General features: G+C 36.3%; 2 protein-coding genes across 4 annotated transcripts; both read left to right on the top strand.

The window, feature by feature from the left end:
- Positions 1-756: 756 nt before the first annotated feature.
- On the top strand, positions 757-10300 carry LOC127969260 (ataxin-7-like protein 3). Of its 2 annotated transcripts, none has more exons than XM_052571109.1 (8): positions 757-1048; positions 1708-1828; positions 2070-2202; positions 5840-6011; positions 6190-6287; positions 6424-6446; positions 6783-6828; positions 8798-10300. In XM_052571109.1, the coding sequence occupies exons 2-8, from the start codon at positions 1778-1780 to the stop codon at positions 8800-8802; spliced, it is 528 nt and encodes a 175-aa protein (XP_052427069.1). In that variant the 5' UTR covers positions 757-1048; positions 1708-1777; the 3' UTR covers positions 8803-10300. The 2 variants fall into 2 exon arrangements, with proteins under 2 accessions (XP_052427069.1, XP_052427068.1); XM_052571108.1 differs by having other exon boundaries at positions 758-1048; positions 6424-6482.
- A 1095-nt stretch (positions 10301-11395) lies between these two features.
- LOC127969255 (SWI/SNF-related matrix-associated actin-dependent regulator of chromatin subfamily D member 2-like) lies at positions 11396-23423 on the top strand. Of its 2 annotated transcripts, XM_052571100.1 has the most exons (14): positions 11396-11854; positions 14460-14668; positions 16689-16731; positions 16813-16935; positions 17300-17419; positions 17950-18045; positions 18263-18364; positions 19017-19093; positions 19520-19681; positions 20708-20884; positions 21241-21376; positions 21481-21603; positions 21692-21793; positions 21968-23423. In XM_052571100.1, the coding sequence occupies exons 1-14, from the start codon at positions 11699-11701 to the stop codon at positions 22019-22021; spliced, it is 1680 nt and encodes a 559-aa protein (XP_052427060.1). In that variant the 5' UTR covers positions 11396-11698; the 3' UTR covers positions 22022-23423. The 2 variants fall into 2 exon arrangements, with proteins under 2 accessions (XP_052427060.1, XP_052427062.1); XM_052571102.1 differs by lacking the exon at positions 19017-19093 and having other exon boundaries at positions 11399-11854; positions 20787-20884.
- The last annotated feature ends 294 nt before the right edge of the window (positions 23424-23717 follow it).

The following is a 23717-nucleotide window of genomic DNA, read 5'->3' on the forward strand; positions in this document are numbered from 1 at the left end:
AATCAAATACAAATCATTGAAAATTTTTAAAAAGTATACATTAGTGAATAAATAAAATTAAACAAACAAATAAATAAGAAAACAAACACAAAAAAGTAACACAAAGGCATTTTCAAAGGACAAAAACAAATCTCCTAATGTAATTATTTTCAATTAACTTAATTTGAATGGAAATTAGATTTCAGTCAGCATGTTTGATATGTTGTTAGTATATTTGATGTGCTCTATGTATGCGTATTGTTCCAAATGTAGCTAATTAAAAGGCTAAGTTAAATCTGTTCATTAGGCAATTGTGTCCGTGAGACATTAACTGATCGATTCTTAGGTCTTTTATGTCTTTATAATATTTGTGTAATGGTCTTTCAATAGAATGACAGAAGTTTTTTTTTTTAGGGTTCATTTAAAATATTTAACTTGTGTTTTTCGAAGATGAATGATCTTTTTATGTGGGTGGTTTGGAAAGACATGAGGATGAGTCTTTGAAGAGAGGTTTTTTGATCTCTTTTAATTTCAGATAGTTCCTTCGATTATTTACTACAAAACCTAAATACACCATGTTTCGATTATAGTTTTACATAGAACTCGACATTATTATGTGTATTGTTATATAATAGCGAACAAAATAGCAAATTTTGTGCAAATTCCGAATTAAACCTGGCCAAATTACGAATACAGGTCAAACTTTTATGAGTTTGTTTCAATTTTCCTTCTATCAGACCTGGCTAGGAGATTAATCGGTGAGGCGTTCGGAATAAGTTGAGCGGGGATCGATTGGTCAGGTCTGGGTAAAGGGAAATGGAAGTCCGCAGACGGGGATAAGAGATTGAAATCCGAATGTGGAACTTTTTTGTTTTTGTCTGTGAGGAAATACTTTTAGGGAAATGTCTCTTCGGACCTTTTGTGTGTGATACCTTTCATGTGCAGACCATTAATTGGACAAAGAACTAGTAGATTCCTATCAGATTTGTTTATTGATTTGATCAGATGAGCAGCCTCAGTAAGTGCAGTGAACAGACCGACAACAGAAACAGCCTCCATTCCAGAGCTGGTGAGTGACAGTAGTGAACATATAATGCAGATAAAAAATATAGATCACGTCAAAGCATGTGTTGGGATTTTCGTAATCGTTTTTTTTAAGTATAAATTCGTACGACTTGATTTCAAGTCCGCTAAATCCACTAACGTTAGACGCAAACCTTACCTTGTGAACTTCCTCATAATTATACAGTTTTTGCATCAATCATCTTTAATTATCTTATCTTGTTTTTTATTATCTTATTCCATTAAAGATCTTTAGTTTGTGTTAAAGCTACTGAACGGAACCTGATATTTCAGTATGTACGTTAGGCGAGAGACGGGGTGTAATCTTACATGTTATTGTGATCTGTTTGATTTATGATATGATGTTTCTTAAAGCTTTTACTATGAAACAGAGTTTATCATTGCGATAGTCGTGTGTTTGCAGTGTAAACGTCTGTTATTCAAGGCAATGCAATGATGTATCATTGGTTCCTCTAGCTGCAGTTGGTTTATACAGTAGCGTGTATCGTTGATATATTCGGTTATTTATAATATCACAAGCAAATGCAGAACTACATGGTCTGGACTTTCGTTTTCTATTACTTTTTAAAGCCAGGCGGAATCATACATTGCTGTCTCATGCCCTGCCTGCGTCTTCCTTTGTTTGGGTTGTTGTTGTTGTTTCAGCCTCTCCTCAGCCCAAGACTGCTGCACTACAGCATGTAGACTGCAGTGCTTTCTCCTGGAGCTTTTGCAAATGAAAATGGAGGACGTGTCTCTGTCCAGTATGGACAACAGTAAGATGGAGGTGAGTGGGTATGCCTTTGTTTTCCATATGCTATGTTCTGCATAATTAGATCTGTGTTGAATAAACGAACACATGTGGGTGTATCACCTCTGTGTCATGAAGCCCCGTGTCCCGTGGTATACATTTTACACACATTTCATTGGTGTCCCCAGCTGAAGTGTCTTGTGAGCGCATTGTGAATGTGATGTTTATCCTTCTGAAGGTTACAGTGTGTTTCAGTGTGTTGTGGCTTCTTCCACAGGGCGTTGCTCAGGAGATCCTGTCTGACCTGGTGGAGGATGCCTGTTTGGGGCTCTGTTTTGAAGTTCACAGGGCTGTCAAACAGGGATACTTTTTTCTGGATGATACAGACCAGGAGAGTATGAAAGACTTTGGTGAGAATCTCACGTTTCTTAAATATGACATTGAATTTGCATTCAGGGTTAGTTCACCCAAAAATGAAAATAAGCACATAAATTACTCAGCCTCAAGTTATCCCAGGTCACCTAGGATAGGTGAATATAGCCCCTTTCACACTGTGATTCTGGAAAATTACACGGGTAATGTGTCCTGGCAATTGTTCCCGGGTCGCTAGATTTTGCCCCTTTCACACTGACAGTGATTATGCAGAATATGTGCGTGCGTTCACACACAAACCGTAAAGATCCTGTAAAGACACGTGACATCAGGATGTTACGTGTACAGGGCTTCAAGCTCTCTAGTACCGTGCCACATCTCCTGCGTGCAGCGTTTGTCTGTGGAAAAAAATAATGCTACGTTTAAAAAAAAAAACTTTTGAGGCCATGTTCGAATGGTATGAGAGAAGCAGCTTTCACTCTCAACCAAACTAACATTACTAGCCAATCAGAATGTTTTGCTTTTATAAACACGAGACGTGCATAATTGTATCCAACTGCACAGTCGCGGCCCTGATGAATGGAGAAGTGTGACAAAAAGCTGCGAGGCGCAATCATTAAAGATGTCCATCTAGTGCATATTTATATAGAATAACTAATTAAAAGGCAGCAGAGCTTGTAAACAGCTCAGAATAATCATGTCATCTCCATAAAAAAAATATGATTGTCAGAACATATTTATTGGGATTTTTTAAATGGTCCTGTTCACAAAAGATCTATTAATAGTAATTTACCATAGACTGTATAATCGAAAATGGGCAAAAAGGTGGGAGCTGGTTGCTGAAGCCACACCCACTCTGTCACTCAAGTGACCACGCCCTTAATTACGCAGAACTTTAAGGCTTAATATAATTTAAACGGATGAGTTATAAAAAAAAATCACACTCCTCACAGTTGTCATCTAAACATGTTTTATCCTGCTGTAAAGCTGGCCATTTTAACATGGGGAGTTTAACAATAGGATTGACTCCCTTATGCAGCCAGCCTCAAGTGGCCAGTCGATGAATTACAGTTTTAGCCACTTCCTTGTTGGCTTCAGAGAGAGAGCAGGAGGTTGCTGCTTGTAACTTACAGGCAGCTAGGAAGTCGACCGGAAGTTGAAGTTGGCCGGGTGCCGCCATCTTGTAGCAGAACTTCACTTGCGTTAGCATCCCATTGACATCCTATTCATTTTGGCGTCACTTTGACAGCGAATAACTTTACATCAGAGGCGTTTAAAGACTCAATTTGTCCATTATTTATTTCTAAAGATGCACAACAATGTATAAAGGGCTCCATTACCTTCTATGTTACATTATGGCCCCGTAGAAACAGTTTTTGTAAAAATAGGCTAACGATTGCGTCATAACCACTCGACTCTCTGTCGCACAGTAGAGAAATTACCGTACAGACAGGAGGAGAAGCTCGCAGGCAATTAACTTAATATGGCGTACTGGCGTTACATTTTAAAATACTATACAAAATAATTAATCAGAATACTTACTCCTGCTCACTCACGCCAAATAACTCCCCGCTCAAGCTCGCCGTCTCTGCAAGATTAACGATGGCAGTTTGCACTCACAGCCACTTAGAAGATTTACATCTGTCAGACAGGTTGCTGACGTCATCAAGCTTAGTTTGAGTCTGCGCGTCAGAAACGGAAGTGCTAAAAAAACGCCGTGATTTAGCTCATAATTTTCCATGTGTATGATACAGTTTTCATTCTTCAGGTCAACCATATATTCATGAAAAAGAAAATCAGTTTGAATAAAGAAACCAATAACTTTACCATAGTATCCTTTCAAATGTTAAAGTGTCACAGTCATTGCATGTATTGCATATGCTGCCCCACCCCGTCCTGCACCCGGAGGAAAGTTCAGGCTCAGGACTTTTTTTTTCTATTAACCCCTGCGTGTAATGTATGAGTCGAAAACGCTAGACATGTTAACGTTCACATAAGCTGTTGAACGATCTCAGCGTCAGCGCAGTAAGTAAGGAACTAACTGATCTCTGCTTCATTTTAAGTTTTCACATTTTTTTTTTTCGTCGCGAACGTTGCTCGATCCCGGAATCAATCCTAAGCGACCCAGCAATTTTCCGGGTCCAACATGCAGTGTGAAAGGGGCTTATGACTTTCTTCTTTCAGACGAATCCAGTCAGAGTTACATAAAAAATTGTCTTTGATCTTTCAAGCTGTTAAATGCCACTCAGTGGGTGTTGTATGCATCTGTCCAAAAAACATTAAATAAAAAGCGCCCATCCATAAAAAGGGTCTCGCACAGCTCCATGGGGTGAACAAAGGTCTCCTGTAGCAAATCAATGCGTTTTCGTGAGAAGAATATCCATATTCAAAACGTAATAATCACTTTAATAAGCTAAATAAACTTTGCTTCCTTTGCTCATGTTAATAAACATTGGTTTTCATGAGACTCATCAGCACATGTGCAACGCTGACCTCAATACGTCATTTCCCTTGAGCTGCTTCCATGTACAGCTGTTAATGCTAGATTAAAGTGCTTATGATTTGAATATGGGTATTTTTATTACAAAAATGAACCGTTTTGCTACTGAAGACCTTTGCTCACCCACGGAGCTGTGTGAGACCCTTTTTTTATGGATTGGTGCTTTTTATTTAATTACTTTCGGGCTGATGTATGCAAAAACTGGCACTTAACAGCTTGAAAAATCAAAGACAGTTTTTTAAATAACTAATGCCTGGATTCTCTGTAAGAAGAAAGTCATATACACCTAGGATGACTTGAGTGTGAGTATTTTATGGGCTCATTTTCATTTTTGAATGAACTAACCCTTTAAGGCCCGTTCACACAAAGAATGCTAACTAAAACAATAGCTTTTAGTGTTAACACAAAGACACAATAATATCCCATCTATTATAAGCACTTTGCTTGAGCTCTTTAAAGCAGGACGGATTCTGTCAAGTTCAGTGATATCAAGTTTAGTTAAGGTGTGATCACAGCTAAATTTTTCATTTAAAAATGTCCATTGTCTAATGTCACTATTATTCTAGTGTGGGGATGTATAAATCACAGCTCACACAGAAGTCACTTTCAAACTAGTCTTGCGTAACCAGACCATTAGACTGGCAGCTTTCATTGGCCAAGTCCCACCCATGAGGCTGTTTGACCGACATGTCAAATAACCAGTCACAGTTAGTTTCATTCAGCTGAGACTATTTTCAAACTAAGCAGCTTTCAGTTGGTCAAAAAACAAAGTGTATTATTTTATTTTGAGCCTATTACTACTATTATTCTGTGAACCACAAAAACGTTGTTTTGAAGAATGTTCACGCTGCTCTTTTCCATCAAAAGAGTTGTGCATCCGGGTTGGTAGGATGAAGTGAATACTTCCGTTTTTCAAACTCTGATGCACACTTGTAAACTCAAAAACTGTTTGCCAAACTCACATTTATGGCATATTGACATTAACAACCCCATAAACATTATCGTCAGATTGTGTTTAAAGGCATATATTTCATATATTAGTTTAGCCAATATGTATGTGCAGGACCAAGGGCAAGTACTTTCTCCTGTTCATTGGAATATGAGAGAGCCATCTTGGTATATGCAGCTTTTTGGAAGAAGCCACCTTTAATCTTGTTTCCCACTATTATTTGTAGAAATCGTGGACCAGCCTGGAGTAGACATTTTTGGGCAAGTGTACAACCAATGGAAAAACAAAGAGTGTGTGTGTCCCAACTGCAGCCGGAGCATCGCTGCCTCACGATTTGCTCCTCACCTGGAGAAATGCCTCGGCATGGGCCGCAACAGCAGTCGTATTGCCAACCGCAGGTATTATGACTGAACATTGCCATAAGAAAAATTGAATGTAGATGTCACATGAACTCAAGGCAAATGTTCATGAAGGGTTGGTGCTTGCCTGAATGTCTGGGATCCGTTTTTGATAATGCTGGTCATGTAACTGCTATTTTGGAACATGTGAAGGTAATATGCGTAAATGTATATTTAGAATTGCGAGCGGCAACAACACGAACAAATCAGAGAGTGATCAAGAAGACAACGATGATGTCAATGACAATGACTGGTCTTATGGGGCAGAAAAGAAAGGTAAGTCTGTTATATATCACCTTTCTATGCAATATTTTTTATATGATCAGTAAACCACTCAAGTGATTTCACTGCATAACTATTTATGAATGTATGCATGTTGTATTATTTTAACATTTAATATTTTGCTTTCTAGCCAAGAAGAGAAAGTCAGATAAGGTATTTTTACATTGTTTGAAACAACCTGTACACTTGGTAAGTTTGTTTAATGTTACAGATGTTCTGTTTGCTCTTAGATGGCCTCTCAGCATTTGTAGCCACAGGATCTGGTGCAAGTTAGATGTAGAATTAGTTTATTAAAGGACGTAGAGTTCTTACCCACAATTCCTGTCAACAAGAATGCTTTAGCTACTAGCTGTTCATAGATTTGCTTTCTAAAAGGTGTTGGACTGTAGCATATTGTACCTGCCTTTTACCATTACTTTGTCCTTTTAATTGGTTTAATTTGCATATCCTGGCTGCAGGCTAATGTTTGATTGTTATTTTTCTGCTCAGAATCCAAATTCACCAAGAAGATCCAAATCCATGAAACATAAAAATGGTAGGTATCTGTTTTTCTTTCTTGTGTGAAATTGGTAATATTACATTCAATTTAAGGGCCCGATATACTCACTGCAAAGTTCTTTTTCATTCTTCGGTTAGAGGTTAAAACAAGTTTGAAAAACTTGAGCAGCAGTGGTAAACTGTTATCAAACATGCCAATGCTGCCCACGCTGCTGCTGATAGTGGCATTTAGATCAATATGTAAATATGTACTGCATGCTTTTCTCGCAAATTAAAAAAATAAACACAACAAAAACAACAGCAATGCAGGGAAGAAATCTGATCATATTTACGTGAATGTCAAAAGTCAAGTAAAATCAATTATAAAGCATTTTATACAACAGATTGAAGTGAAAAGCTAAGCGTTTGTAAGAAATTCGTCATTAAGACATTTTAAACATCAAACTTTTGCTTGTGGCTAAAATATGAGTCCTTTATCTATAATATTGCTTTCTCTATTGAAAATATTGTCTTTTGTGAATCAAAAGAGAAATATGCACTAGGGATGCACGATACTCGATTTTGCCGATATCTGATATACCGATATTTTTCAACTAATTTTGACCGATATCGATATATTTCCTTTTATTTGGAATTAACACCTAGTCTCTACTTTGCAGAAATCAAAAGCAGAATATTTTTTTAATTTTGGTTAGTTTTTTAACAAGAACTTATTTGTTATAATTAAATAAACTGTAGCTATGTTTCCATTCACCTATCTCTATGCGTATTTTGGATTATTGCACAAAATAACGCTAAATGGAAATGCCAATATGTGCATAAATTCTAAAAATGTGCATAACTGAGTAGGATCATATTTTTAATCCGATTAGAAAAAATGTGCATAAACTACGATGGAAACACATTTACCAATTTACACATTTGGACCGCATTTATTGATTTATATCTCTCTGAAGAGAGATCATAGAGTAATCTATTACATATAAAAAATATTATATTCAGTGGCTTCTCCTAGTTTTCGTAGAGATATTTAGTGCCAGTTTATCAGGAAGTGATGTTTTTGTTCTCTTTAACTCGTTGGATGGAAATGGTGCTTAATTCACAAAAATTCACGTTTTGCGCATAAGTTAAATTTGCATATTTGGATGGAAACATAGCTAATAATGAAGTTTTTTTTTTGTTTTTTTTGACAGTACACTGAAGCTTTGAAAATAACTAAAAATAAACTATATATCAATCGCTGCATTTTTTTCCCCCAGAAAGATGCAGTGTTTACCCTAACATTTTATTTTGATTTAACATTTGTAGATGGTGTAAAGTAAGAGTTGTAAAAATTCTGAAGCTATGATTTGTTTAAAAAAATAAAACGTATTACACGTAAATGAATAAATCGGTATATATAAAATTATTTACAATTTACAATTGTCATGTTTTTTTTTCATGAAATATATAGCTTTTGACCTTTTAAATCAAAACATACTCATTATTTTATGACATTAATTACTGATTTAAATAATCATAAACAGTTTAAATGTTATTTGTGTAGGTTATTTTAAGTTTCATTTAATTAGAAGTTGGCCAGCAGCGCAACCTTCAGATTAAAGCTTCAAGAATGAGTCACACTGCTGAAATGATCTAATCATCAGCACACCCTGAGCACATATGAGTTAACATATTGCTCTTATCAGCAAGACATATCGACACAATTTTAAATATCTGGCTGATGCCAATATTTATATTATAATGCTTATATCTGCTGATTCCGATATCACACAGATCAAGTACCATTTGCAACAGTTCTAAACATTAATATCAGTGGGTTTTGATTGAAGAGGACAACTGGAAATTGACTTTTTTACTGGAAGAAGAGTTATGAACTTTTGAATTATGAATATTCTTTGGTGAACTATTCCTAAAACGTCCACTGTGTCAGTGTTGTTTACAATTTCTGCTATAAAGCAGCTCTCCAGTGTGATCATGTATTTACTCACTTCTAACCTCGACAGACTGAACAGAAGAAAACAAACCGGAGAAAATTTCATCATCAAAGATGGCGGAGCAGCAGAGTGCACCTACTCATTATGTAATCGTCACGGACCATTGGTAGTTCGAAGGTGTTTACCAGCCTGAGCAAACTTTTCCAGAAAGTTGACTTTGGATTTTGTTCAAAATGGCATCACAGCAGTGCGTTCTTCAATTTCGCTTGAAGTATACGGGGCCTTCAGGGGCCATTCACACAGCGTGTGTTTTTGCATTGAAAAACATGAAGTGGGAAATGGGGAAAACGCAAAGAAGTTTTTCTTTAGCTCAATTATCAAATATCCATCTAGTGCATGTTTACAAAGGAAAACAGTGGAACGCAAAAACACAGTCCGTGTGAACGGCTCCTTAAGTTACATTCAGCAAGTTCGAGGTCCATTTTAAATGATATACAATGCCAGTTAAAAATATTATAAGCGATAATGTATGCTAACAGTCAACCGTCTTTAAGACTTTTAAAGTTGACAATAATTTAAGACATTTTAATTAAATGTCTGGTGAATGGATTTCTTGAAGCTTTGCTGGGTCCTAAAAGATGTGTGGAGAACCAGGACAGTTTGTGCGTGTTGCTAAGGGAGGAGACATTCTCTCAGTAACACTGTGGGTATCAGGAGTCACTCACTACCCACAATGCCACACTGTTCACCTTATCAAGGGATTATGCTAATCAGTGGAGGAGATGTGGACTAATTCTTCTGTCATTCAGTTTACATAATTTTTTTTTACATTTTCAACTTCAGAATTTTTTTGCACAATCTCTCATATCCTGCTCGTGCAGCTTTAATGGCTGGTTTAAAAAACGACACATCTAGAATAGAGGAACTTGCACGATTCTCTCAGGGAGGAAGTTAGAACTCATCATATCGGCAGACAGACGCTGGGCCAGTTGAGCTCTCCCATCACTAAGGTGCAGGATTCTTTCTAAATGAAATTGAAATGAAATTCTCATTCTGGGAGGATTTTACAGCAGTTAATAATGAAATCGTTAAAGATTTAATAGCAAAAAAATTAAGATCATAAATCAGTGTGAACAGTGTTCCGTCGGGTAATTACTACACAGTTTCTTATTACATTGTTTTGGAGAATCATGATCCATTGAGTATTTTCTTTTCTCCGTAGTTTAATAGCCAAAGTATGATACAGTTGTACTGTATTATGTCACTAGTTCTATAGCACATTATCATACTACATTTTTTTTTTTTTCTCAGTAGTAAGTTATTGGTTACAAAGAGAGGACAGACAGTTTAGCATAGACCTCCAAAAATAATTAAGGCTTCAGAATATGTTTATCATTGTATTTTTTTTTTTCTCAATTTTTCTATGTATTAGATGTTTACAGTGTAAGGTGTCCTGTGAGGTCTCACTTTGTGACAGTGTATATTTGACTAGGTGAAAGATGCTGCTATCCTGACCATGAGCCATACGCTTATGGGCATGTCATCAATGTAATAAAATATCAGAACTCTGAACATGCTTCAAGTGTGTGCTGCAAATAGTTATTTCTGAAATATGGGTGTTGTAAAGGCAAAAAAAAAAAAATGTTCCATCCAGTCACTTCATTTGGTAAAATGCTATGATTGAGGCTTTGGCTTCTTTTGGAACCTTCATGTGTTGGCCGATAAGGAATATATAATTAAGTGTACACTTTTTGTCAGTTAGTTCTTATTCACAAAACTGACTGTATGAGCTACCATCCCAAGACTCCTGATATTTAATACAAGATTAGGGAAATTGTAGGAGGAATGCAATATGTCCCAACAATGGCAACATTGCAGATGTCGAACATCCGTAATTCATTACTACTACTCATATGCATTTGTTTTAGAATGTATGCTTTTTATCAGCCACAAAAGTCTTTATGTAATGTAGTACCTGCTCTGTCTGTGATTTTGAATGCAATGTGAAACTTTTCATTGATCAAGGGAAAAATGTAATATGGAAAAACATCGCTTTTGAGTAAGAAGAGTAGGACAGATACCCTTAGGAAAAATGTGTTTGTTTGTTTTACTGGTCCCAAAATATATAATAACCACTACAAATTAGGAAAACTTAATTTCTTAATTATATTATATTTCTTTACAATATTTAATTACTTAATCCTTGTGCGAATATTTTTGACGATGTTTTGAGTAACATTTGAGTAAGTACATACTGAAATAAATGGTAAAACACCTGTTTATTCAACCTCTTTATGCCAATTTTTTTTTTTTAATTCTGCATAATTTTGCATGCAATAAAGAAAGAAGCACAGTAAACGCACAAGAACAAAAATATTTTGTAAAATAATTATTTGAAACCGTTTGCCAGTATTTTATTTTAAAATAAGCACACATTTACACTTGTTCATATCCCTAGAATGTCGATTCTCTAACTAAATTAAATAGATTTACTTGGCACTGAGACAGACCAGATTAAAAATGTTACTCTTAAAAAATTGTCAACAAATTGAGCAACACCAAGAACTGAGCGAGGAAACTACACACTACACAGCCGCGTTTTCATGTTCAAAATATCTTTGTATACTAAATTAACCCGTTTACGAGTATAGAAGCCTGGAGGATTTGAGGGAAAGTTATTTGGCAACCCAGAGGGAGGAGATCTGAGAAGGCACACACACTGATGACTGTAGACATTGGTCAGGATTTTAAAATGTTGTTGAAAGGAAACCATTATGATAAATGGGTGGTTGATATGCTTTTTGAGGACGAGTTGACACACTCAACCGACATCGACCGACACTTAGCGACAGAAGAATATATAGAAATTTGAACGCTATGCGGAAACACGGAACTTCAAAAAAATAATTGAGTGGCAGTAACAATTTTGGATTAGTTTCTTAATTATTAGCGGGGCGGAAATAATATAAAATGGCTTCTAGATCGGTTTTGTCAGGTTTCCCCGTTAACCCCAGTACCCCGATAAACCCCATGACCTCGGGTCACAGCAGCGCCATGAGAATGCCAGCAATGCCGCAGAATTCACTCTTCAGAGTGATGGGCAGTACCCCAAACCAGTACCACCAGGTAAGTGAAGGGACCATTCTTTATTTGTTCTTTGAAGCGTTTAGCATCACGCCTTAGCTCCAAATCCCTTCTGCCATATATAGGAAGTGTCATTGCATTAGCAACAATGACGATATTTATGAAAGTAAACGTTGTCATAAAATATAAGGATGCTCCTTTTGTTTTTTTTTACAGAAATATAAAGAGAAAATACTGAAATTTTGAATTCTTTTTAAGAGCTCGAAGAACAAACATCTACTTCCGCGTTTGAGTCACACCATGAACACAACACGCGTGCTTTACTTTGAATATAATACCTGCAAACTATCGGTTCAGCCACTGACAAAAAATTGGCATGGTAATGCTATTACATTTTGTAATATAAAGTGGTGATACTTTGGACTGGACATTGTAATAAGGTGTTCGAACGTAAACCATGTAATAGTATTTACTGCATTGAGTACCATGAGTATCATTAAAGTTATCTAACTATCCCATTAACTTAAAAAGTTAAAAACCGTTTGTTATCATTACTGTACCAACCAGGTATTTTGTAAGTTTCTATTACTTAACAACTAAAAAATCAACAAAAGCGTATTATGTTTCTTACAGTATTACTCTTTGTTAAAATTTGTAAATTCTATAATAACTTTGTTCTTTGTTAGTTCATGTTAGCACAAGTTTTACAGATACAACATTTGATTCTAATAATAATTTATAAGAGGCCTAGTTCACTCATACATGAAAATGTTGCCATCATTTTTTTCACCTACCACTTGATCCAAACCTGTATAAGTTTTTTCCTTTTTCTGTTGAACACAAAAGAAGATATTTTGAAGAATGATGGTAATCAAACAGGTGACGGTAACCACTGACTTCCATATATTTTAAAGGGCTCATCGGATGCACATTTTCCACAAGTTGATATGATTCTTTAGGGTCTTAATGAAAACTCTGTAACATAGTTTGGTTTAAATTTCTCAATGGTTGTGTAAAAAACACCTTTTTTACCTTGTCAAAAACAGCTCTCTTCATAGCAAACAGTTTTTAAGCTTTTTCCTTTAAATGTTAATGAGCTCTGCTGGCCTCGCCCCTCTCTTCCAAGCTGCTATCAGAGGCACGGTTTACTTTAGCTGCATTCATTGTGAAACTGGCTAATTAGCACATTATTAGGAAAGGTGATTTGCAAAGATGTATTTAAAAAAAATTATACTCACTTAATTGTATTCAAAGCTGGACCACGAATAATTTGCGCGAAGATAGACACATTTTGGTAGATCAGGGGCGCATTCCCTTCAGAAACCAATATAATCCACTGCATCTTCAGCGACTCAGATGTCAGGAGTCGATGATGACTTCTATGTTCATTATTACATTCAACAACGAAACACCTCAGTCGCTTAGCAGACATTCTGGTCTACATCTGCTCTGGCGGTGAAACAATGGCAATATAATTTAAACTGAGGAGTTATAAAAAAAAGTTCACCCCCCTCACAGTTATAAATTAGCTATATAGGGCAAAATTAGCTGGGGGGGTCTTTTGGATTGACTCCCTCTATCGGCCAGTTCACTTCCGTGTTGGATTCACAGAGAGACCAGAAGGTTGCCACTTGGCTACAACGCTACTGTAAATCAAATTATCGTGGGAGGGGCCTGTCTGTGTGACATCATGACATGAGATCGGCTCAATTTGAGAAAGGGGTAAAGAATTTAGTATATTTTAACAAAAAAAAAAACACTGGGTGGATTTTTAACATTATAGGGTGGTTGTGTTCACACACTGCCAACACATATTTCAATTTAAAGGTGCTGTAGGGAACTTTTGTAAAAAAATATTTTTTACATATTTATTAAACCTGTCATTATGTCCTGACAGTAGAATATGAGACAGATAATCTGTGAAAAAAATCAAGCTCCTCTGGCTCCTCCCAGTGGTCCTATTGCCATTTGCAGAAAGTCATGCGCTCCCGGTAAAAAATAACCAATCAGAGCTGTGGTCCGTAACTTTGTTTGTGTTCAAAATGTAGAAAAATGAACATAATAAGCGAGTACACCATGAATCCATTTTCCAAACCGTGTTTTTGGCTTGTCCTGAATCACTAGGGTGCACCTATAATAAGTGTTTATATTCGGACTATTTTAGATTGCTTCTGGGGTACCGCGGCGGAGTAACCCAGTACCATTGTGATTCTTCATAGACATAAACAGAGAGAAGTAGCTCCGGCTACGATGTTCTTCCGCAAGAAGCAAACAGTTCTGTTTATTAACCGCTAGAGCGTCAAAAGTTCCCTACTGCAGCTTTAAATAACTTGTAAAAGTGCATGTAGCATCCGATGACCCCTTTAAGTCAGTGGCTACCATCAGCATTCTTCAGAATGTCTTCTTCTGTGCTAAACTTGATGGTGAGTAAATTACAGAATTTTCATTTTTTTAGGGGAACTATCCCTTCAGGTAAATTATGTAATTAGCTAATTTAGTTAGCTCTTTCTTGTTAACTTAATGTTGGCAATGTTAAAAATGGAACATTGCAAAATTATAGGTGTATTTGTCATACTTAAACTATAATAAGTCTGCTATTTGTTAGTGTCACAGTAGTAATCACAATAGTAATCCTCAAATCCTACAGCCGTACCCACAGCGCTCGAGTATGTCACCCAGCCGAGGAATGCCAATGGGGGGCATGGGGTCTATGGGTTCCCCTCTGCCCGGTCCGTCTTATAGTGGAGCCATGCCCATGCGACCCGGGATGCCTCAAGCTGCGATGGACCCTGCACGGAAGAGACTCCTTCAGCCGCAACAGCAGCAACCGGGGGGTCTTATGGGTCCAAGGAGGGGGTTAGTACATTTTGTATCAATATTTGTGCATGTAGGACCACACATTTAAAGATACAGTATAGGGCCGGGCGATGTATAGAATATTAGCGATAATATTAGAATAATTTTGATGATGATGAAAAATGTGAAAATATTGTGAATATAGAATATTTCAAATTCAAGCATACTTTCCAAAAAGAAAACGCCAAATGTCCAAAAAGGGGAACATGTTATTGCGGACTGCTCTTCACTCCTCTACTATGTGAATGCTCATACGTGCGGTTGCCAGATATCAAGAGTTAAAATCCCTGAATCAGAGCTTCGCTGTTTTGCATGTTTTGCTTCTTTTAAGCAATCTGGCAACCATGCGCACACAAACGCTCGTCCCTCACTGCAGAAGCGCTGCCGCTATATATATATATATATATATATATATATATATATATATATATATATATATATATATATATATATATATACTTATCCCAGTTTAATTATTTCCCCCAGTTTTTGTATTGTTTAAATGTAAATGCAAACATATTTTGATAATATTTGACAATATCGAGATATAATTTGTTTTCATAAATCGCCCAGCCCTAATACAGTAGCATTCATATCACTTCAGAGTTCCCATTGAAGTCTGGGTAATGAGGCCTTATAAACAAAGGAAGGTTTCAGTTTTGGAGCCCTCAGTAAAGTTTGTATTAGATGATGTTAATAATGTGGCATAAAGTGGTCTGGTTCTACTATAGAGCAGGATGTCAAGTATGATATTAAATATAAGCAATACTGAAGCCAAAAAGTGTCATCTGCCAGCGCGGTTAGGCATTTGTCTCTGAAGACCAAAGACTTCTTTGTCCTTCTCTCTGAGAGACTCATTTGTTTCGTTTTGCCAAAGAAGCATGGCATAGCTGTGAATTTAAAAAATGGTTTAAAGATTATATTAGAAAAAATGCTAATGCGCAGGGCAGATTAATTTCATATTATTGATGTTTGCTGAGGCATTTTGAACACCCCAAATGGTAATGTATTAGTTGCTCACTCTCACGATGTTCCAAACCTGCATGACTTTTTTTATTCTGTCAGACATAAAAGAAAATGGTTTGAGAAATGTCTCAACGTGGTCACCAAAACTGTTTGGTTACCCATATTGTTCATAATATAATCTTTGTGTTCTCCAGAAATAATCATAAAGGTTTGGAAAGACATGAAGGTGAGGAAATGATGATGGAATATTTATTTCTGGGTTAATCATCCCTTTAACCATAAATATTAAATTTGGGGATTTGCGATACACACATGAACAACTTGCATTTCAAATTAGTATCAAGTTGAGGAAAGATGGGCTGTTGTTGATCCAAGCAGTTAAATGATTTTTGGTTTCCACAGATATAAGGAGCATCTTGAAAAAATTTAGCAGACAAAATAATCCGGTCACTTTAAAAGGAATCCATGGGATTATCAATTTCGCATAAGGCCAAGGAAGTTGCCTACCAAATTTTGCTCATTCAAGTTGGTCTCACAAAATCTCTGTATTGACCAACATAAAAATACTTGTTTTGAAAGAAACATTTGTGAAAAGTGACATGCATCACCACTTTAGTGAAAGTGGCAGTGGACCACTATAGAGTAGATGTGACCACACCTTTACAATTATGGGTGGACCTGAGGATCAATTGTTTTACTTTTTTGGTTATAAGCAGGCCAAATGGAATTGGTTAATTTGTCTCTTTCTTGTTTTTTGTTTTGTTTTGTTTTTCTTGGTCCGGAGAATTATTTATAGATACAAAACATTACTAATTTAGACCAAAATATTTAATAAAGTATTTCTGCACATTTAAGCTCAATCAGAACTTAAGGAAAGATGCAGAATAATAATTGTTTCACTGTTAAACTTAAGAGGACAACATTATATTTGTTTAAGAGTATTCATGTGGCAAACATTTCAGTACTTTAAACTGTGCACACTGTAATTGAAATAATGTTTTAACATATGTTGTTGTTGAGTCATGTTTCTTACACATCTGCTCTACATTTTCAGGGTGAAGAGGCGTAAGATGGCTGACAAAGTTCTCCCACAAAGGGTGAGTTTAACCAGAATAGTACAAGTCTGTTTTTTTGTGATGCTGAAGTACATAGTTTCTCATGATTTTGGTGTTTTTCAGATCAGGGATCTGGTCCCAGAGTCTCAGGCTTATATGGACCTTCTGGCCTTTGAGAGAAAGCTGGACCAGACCATTGCACGCAAACGAATGGAGATCCAGGAGGCCATCAAAAAACCCATCACGGTATATGCAGTGTAGTAATTCAGAAACCCATTCTTAGTTACATTATACATTATAGTTGTTCCAAAAACAATTTCTGTCATTTACATGTATGCCTCACATCACTGTCATTATATACTCAACCTCATATCATTGCAAACCTATATGGTCTTCATTCTTCCGTGGAACATAAATAATTTAAAGAATGTTGTTAACCAAACCACATTTTAATGACCCATGACTTAGAGTGACATGGGTTGAGTAAATGATGATAGAATGTCCTTTACCACTCACATTTTTTTAGGAAAAGTAAAAATCTATTTATTATTTCAATAAATAGATTTATTATGTATTTATTACCTCACTGCTCTTTGTTCTACTCTTCCAGCAAAAACGCAAACTGAGGATATATATTTCTAACACCTACACGCCAGCCAAGCCAGAAGGAGAGGAGGCTGAAAAGGTTGCATCCTGGGAACTTCGAGTGGAAGGCAAACTCCTGGAGGATGTATGTAATGAGTTTGATTATGTGTGTGTTTATTTGCATGTGTGTGAAACAAGGTGAGGATCACACAGTAAAGAACTCCATGTACAGTGTTTCACGGCTAGTTAACAGTGTTCGATAAAGCTGAATGTGCCGCCCCTATGCTTAATGCCTTTTATTTGGCAGTCTTGAGTGTCTTGGTCTGTTGGCCCGCTTAACTGCACTGGCTCATGTCCTCTGCTCACTCCTTCAAACCAGATGTACTGTAAGCTGTTCCATGTTCCCAAACTCTGAGGAAAAGCAATTGAAACTTTTGGCCATTTCGTGAAATTAATCCAAAAAAGGGAGGGACAGGCAAGGCATTGTGCAAGCACCTACTGATGCAATAGCTGTTTGTGACTAAGTGTGTGCTGCTTCTAAAATAACTTCCTCCAGTGCGGTCAGCTCCGAACAATGCAGTATCAATCAATAGCATGAACACATTGAAAAAAGATCTTGTGTTCTCTCTCCCCTTTTCTCTACTTATTTATCTTTATCTTTGTCTTTATCCTTAGCCTGGAAAACAGAAAAGAAAGTTTTCATCCTTCTTTAAAAGCCTGGTTATTGAACTGGACAAAGAACTTTATGGCCCAGACAACCACTTGGTAGAGGTATGATATAATTGAGTTATATGCTCTTATTTTATATATTACAAGTCTGAGTTAATATGTCCCACAATATGAGTAAATCTACTTGAATCACCATGTTCATGATGACCTCATCAAACACAACATGAAAAATCTGGCATTATTTACTCACCGTCATGTACTTTCTTACAGTAACTTCAGCCGTTACTTCTGAAGTCATATCTTTTTCTGTATGTTTTAGTGGCACAGAATGCCTGCGACTCAGGAGACAGATGGATTTCAGGTGAAGAGACCAGGGGATGTGAATGTGAAATGTACTCTCCTTCTCATGCTAGACCACCAGGTATATCATACACACACACTTATAAAGTCTATTTATCAGGCTTGGGTCTAAAGATGCCATCAAAATGAACACAAATGCTACCCAAATTCAAGATAAGGGCAAAAAGGCAAAATATGCCCATGCATAGTTATATGACATGAAATGTATTAATAAGGTTCGGGAGGAGCGCATCAGATGCTTAGCCTAATTAGCACAGGGGGAGCGCACTTAAAGGGTCACTTCATCCAAAAATTAAAATTATGTCATTAATGACTCACCCTCATGTAGTTCCAAACCCGTAAGATCTCCGTTCATCTTTGGAACACAGTTTAAGATATTTTAGATTTAGTCTGAGAGCTTTCTGTCCCTCCATTGAAAATGTTTGTACGGTATACTGTCCATGTCCAGAAAGGTAATACAGATATCATCAAAGTAGTCCATGCGACATCAGAGGGTCAGTTAGAATTTGTTGAAGCATCGAAAATACATTTTGGTCATTAAAAGTCATTAATGACAATTTTAATATTTGGGGGAACTAACCCTTTAAGTTAATCAACACCATGGTATAAATACAGCTGACTTACCTCTATCCATTGACGGTTTGTCAGTATCCATCCTCCGCCCCATCTTCTCACTTCGAATTCATATTTCACTTATATGGGGGGTACTCTAGGTTCGGCCATTCCTAAGTTTGGAGCCCTTTGCAGACAGCACGCCAAATATGCATTACCATACTTCAGCTAATTATATGTAAGTGTGAACTTGTGAAATTTATTGTGATGGTTGTGCTTGAAGTGAAATTTAATGAAAATTGTTGATAACGAGATTACATTCAGTTGTAAGTTTTTGAAGTATAATTTTGACCATTAGAATACAGTTAAAAATATGAATGCAATGGCAAATCAGAGCTATGTCGTTTAGTCATCAATTATGATTTTCTATTTGAGGGATTTAATAAATGTACATTTTAACAGCTAGACAAACTCTTTAAAAAAAAAAAAAAAAAAAAGTTACTTTTGCAGACACAGACTAAAAGCCAAAAAACTAATGGGGACTTTAAAAGAAAATCAGACTTCAGTTTTATTCATTTCCTAAGTTTTTTTGTTACAAAGTTTATAGCTACATCTCTACTGACATGATGAACTATCATCTTACTTCTCCTTCTACTTGACTTAGCCTCCGCAGTATAAGCTGGATCCACGCCTGGCACGACTGTTGGGCGTGCACACTCAGACCAGAGCCAGTATCATGCAGGCCTTGTGGCTTTACATCAAAAACAACAAGCTGCAAGACTGCCATGAGAAAGAGTACATTAACTGCAACCGATACTTCAGACAGGTACCAACATTTTTAGCCCTCTTAGCAAGAAAGTACATTTAGCTAATTAAAAATTTCTTCACAAAACCCAAAACACTAAAGCTCAGTTTAAAACTTATGAGAAAAGAAAAACTCTGCTGAAACCCTATATTTAAGCTTTTTATTTGGCACTGTCTGACACAACTTGCTTTCACTTGCCTCTAAGCCATTGGTATTACTGGAACAGCTGTGCACTGGTTCACATTGTACCTAAGTGATAGATAGCAATTTGTCTTTTTCCAGAAGTAGAAACTTTCCACTGCTACTGTCCAGTCAACAGAGGCATCCCCCAGGGCTCTGTTCTTTGCCCACTTCTCTTTGTAGTCTATTCACTTCCACGTAATCAGAATTCCTTGAAACCAAGGAATCTGATTACTTGTTTTCACTTTCCCATGTTATGTTTACACTCAAATCTGCAGTAGTTCTTGTGTTACCAACTCCTAACTCAGAATCTTATTTATCTTTAGAAACCATGATCATTTCCCTTTATGAATTTTTTTTATTTTTTAATCTTATGTAAAGTGAATTATGATAGGAAGTTTCTGTAATACAGCTCTTGAAATTAATGAAGACTTGGTAGGTCCCACCTAGCAATTCCCCCTTCTACTTTATTGAAACACCTTGTTTAGTGCCAGTAGTTTTGCTCCACTCTCATTGTCTTCAGAATTCCGTACCAGTTTGGCTATACCCGCTGTAGAATAGGTCATTCCAGGATGATATTCTGTTTTTAATACTAGCAGTAGATCCTCAAACATGTTCTCTCTGCCAAAACCCTTTATCTCTAAAGCATTTTCTATTAGATTGTGCTGGTTTTAACCCTGTGAGAAATGTTTGGTTTTTTTTTTTTTGTGAAAATTAATTTTGAAAACCTAATATAATTTGTTATCATTTTATTTCTCCATGAAAATAGCCACAGAGGCTTGCATGGCATTAAACACAAACAACCAGACAAACTTCAGAATCAGGTTTAGAACTTGATATGAGATTATTATTGCATTCCTTATGCAGAGGCAACAAAGGGAAGGGTGGTTATACTCGGTGGTTATACTGCGTCATGAAACTGAACCGAACTGCTGTAATCCTGCAGATTTTTGGCTGCCACAGGATGAGATTTTCGGATATCCCTATGAAACTTGCCAGCCTCCTTCAGCACCCTGAACCCATCATCATCAATCATATCATCAGGTGTTTGTACAAAATATCTAAATATTTAAGTCCGGTGTTCGTTAACATTAATGTTTCTGAATACAGTTTATATCTCTATATGAATTTCTTATAAAGAGTAAAATTTTGTCTATTTTAAATGGGTGAATTTACCTGAATAGGAAGGGAAAAGCAACTTGTGTCCAGCATACATGTGAACTCTTTTAAGAAAAAACTTTGTAAGAAATGTTTATTTGTTTAACAGTTTTGGTATAAAACTGTCATATAATTCCCATACCTTCATCTCATAGTTTTAATGACTATTCTAAAATCTAAAATGTGTAAAATTGTTAGGTATAGATTTGTAGATTGATCTGAATGTTGTTGTTTTTTGTCAGTGTGGATCCCAATGATCAGAAGAAGACTGCATGCTTTGATATCGATGTTGAGGTGGACGACCCTCTGAAGGCTCAGATGACCAGCTTCCTGTCGTCCACAACTAATCAGCAGGAGATCAGTGCCCTGGAGATGAAGGTGTGTGTGCAGGGACATAAAATAGACCTAATGTTAAATATCTGACACCAATTCTGATGTTACTAACATATATAGTTTTTACCTAACTTTTTCATTCTCATAAGATCCATGAGACCATTGAATCCATCAACCAGTTGAAAACCCAAAGAGACTTCATGCTCAGCTTCAGCAACAACCCACAGGATTTCATCCAGGACTGGCTCAAGTCTCAGAGCAGAGACCTCAAAGTACTTTCAGTTTCCCTCAATGGATTTCCTTCAGGCTTCTTTTATTTGCCATCTGAAATTCATGGATGTTTTGTCTTGGTTTATGCAGTTAATGACAGACATTGTGGGAAATCCAGAGGTGGAGAGAAGAACCGAGTTTTACCACTCACCCTGGGTCAAAGAAGCTATTGGACGCTATGTATTTTCAAAGGTGAGCATTACAAGACACATCAGTGGTCAGTTGCATAACCTGCTTAGACTAGTCTTAAAAAGTTGGTCATCATTTTTTACAAAGTAGATTGGTGTAATGTGACTGGTCTTAACATAGTTGCTGTGTTTATGCAACTGCTATAGCATCTATAATAGTGCAATGTTTGATTTCCAGGTCCAGCAGAGGAGACAGGAATTGGAGCAGGTACTGGGAATCCGACTCACTTAAGAGGACTTAAGATCTCAAATCCGCAGTCAGCCGAGGAATTGGCTCAACAAATACAGATGCGAATGAAGCTTTCTGTTTGAAAACCAGTGGAGGAACTTCATGTAGAAGTTTGAGTGCTGGCATTGTTTAGTATGTTGCTTGTCAGTTTTAGCACTTGTACTATTACACATATCTGGCCATATACATTTCAAATGGTTTTACAGTAACCGGAACTTCAGTACATACTATGTATTTTTCTCTTTGCATTCATTTTCTGATCTTTTCTGATATATTATAAAATGAGGCATCATTTTATATCACACTCATCTTTGCTGTTATTACATATTTTGTATATTTTACAGTAAGATATACAGTACTGTAGCTTGTTGGCTAAAACCCGTATAGGTAGCTAATGCAACACAACTCTTTGTTCATAAATGTTGTGTTTATAGTAGTAATTGCCAAACTCAATTAACATTTGCCATTTAGTTTTTGAAGGTTTCCAATTCTGACTGCAAAGGGTATTTTTTACAATTCAATTGCACAGTTTTTGAGTTTAGATGCAGTTACTTTTAAATAAGTATACTAGTAATGAAATGCTGTTTTTCTTCAATTTTCAATATTGTGGAGTGTTCCATTTGGTCTCTCAGGAAAATATGTGCTGCACTGCATTCAAGAGCCATGTTTTTGTATTTCCACCCCAGCGGGAAATCCAGCACATTTGGTTGTCCAGATGTTTTAGTTCATTGTACCAGACTTTCTGTCTTCATCTTGTTGGTGTGTTTACAGATTTTTTTTTTTTTTGCGTTGAAAGTCCACTGAAGTTGCAGAGGCCATACAGCAGTGACCAAATTTGTGCCATTTAGTGCATGTGAACCATCAGCATATTCTTATTTCTTTCAAGTATTCAAGCCATAATTTAACTTTGCTAGTAAGTAGTTCAGTTCAGTTCAGTGTATACTTCTACATTCCATACAGCTAATGGAAAGTTTCTCTTTAAGTTGGATTGAATATGTGTATTCATATTGGTGGAGTCATTTGTGTTTTAAAGTATCATTAATGACAGCAAATTAAATTTTCCTTTAAGTAATATAGCAGGTTTAAGCTGATTACCACAGAAAATACTTTCAGTTCATAAAGCGGTCAAAAACAAAATGTGTTGATATTTATGTTTTTAAAATGAAATTCTAACTTTTAAATGCATTTCTAAGGAACGGGTTGAAACAATTCTGTGTTAATTGACAGCATGTCACAGGTGTCGTCCGTAGAGCTGATCTGAAAGGCAACACACTCTTGTTCCTTTGATTTTTGTATAAATGCATTCTTACAACTTTAGTTCTGTTTTATATTTTTGTATCAATCAAATGCTTACCTTTTGTACTGGGAAATCAAAGTATTTTAATAAAGTTTCCATAAAGGGGAATTCACAGGTGAATGCATTTTTTGTATAACATATTTTTATTATATGTAATGTTCTGAAAGACTGTTAACTTCAATGAATTTTAAATGTTATCATCAGATAAAATATTTAATTCAAAAGTAAGAAAACCAGGTGTGTTTCTGTCTACTTGAAGGTAGACCATTTGCTGAAGCCGAACACTGATCATGTTGATGCATGTAGCGTCTGGTTAATCTGGTAATACCTGTCTCCATTAATACCTCACCTTTTCTACAGATTTGGAGTGGTGCATTTTAGAACTGTTTGGGGGGGGTACTC

Source organism: Carassius gibelio, chromosome B12, assembly GCF_023724105.1.
Source record: "Carassius gibelio isolate Cgi1373 ecotype wild population from Czech Republic chromosome B12, carGib1.2-hapl.c, whole genome shotgun sequence".
Classification (NCBI taxonomy): Eukaryota; Metazoa; Chordata; class Actinopteri; order Cypriniformes; family Cyprinidae; genus Carassius; species Carassius gibelio.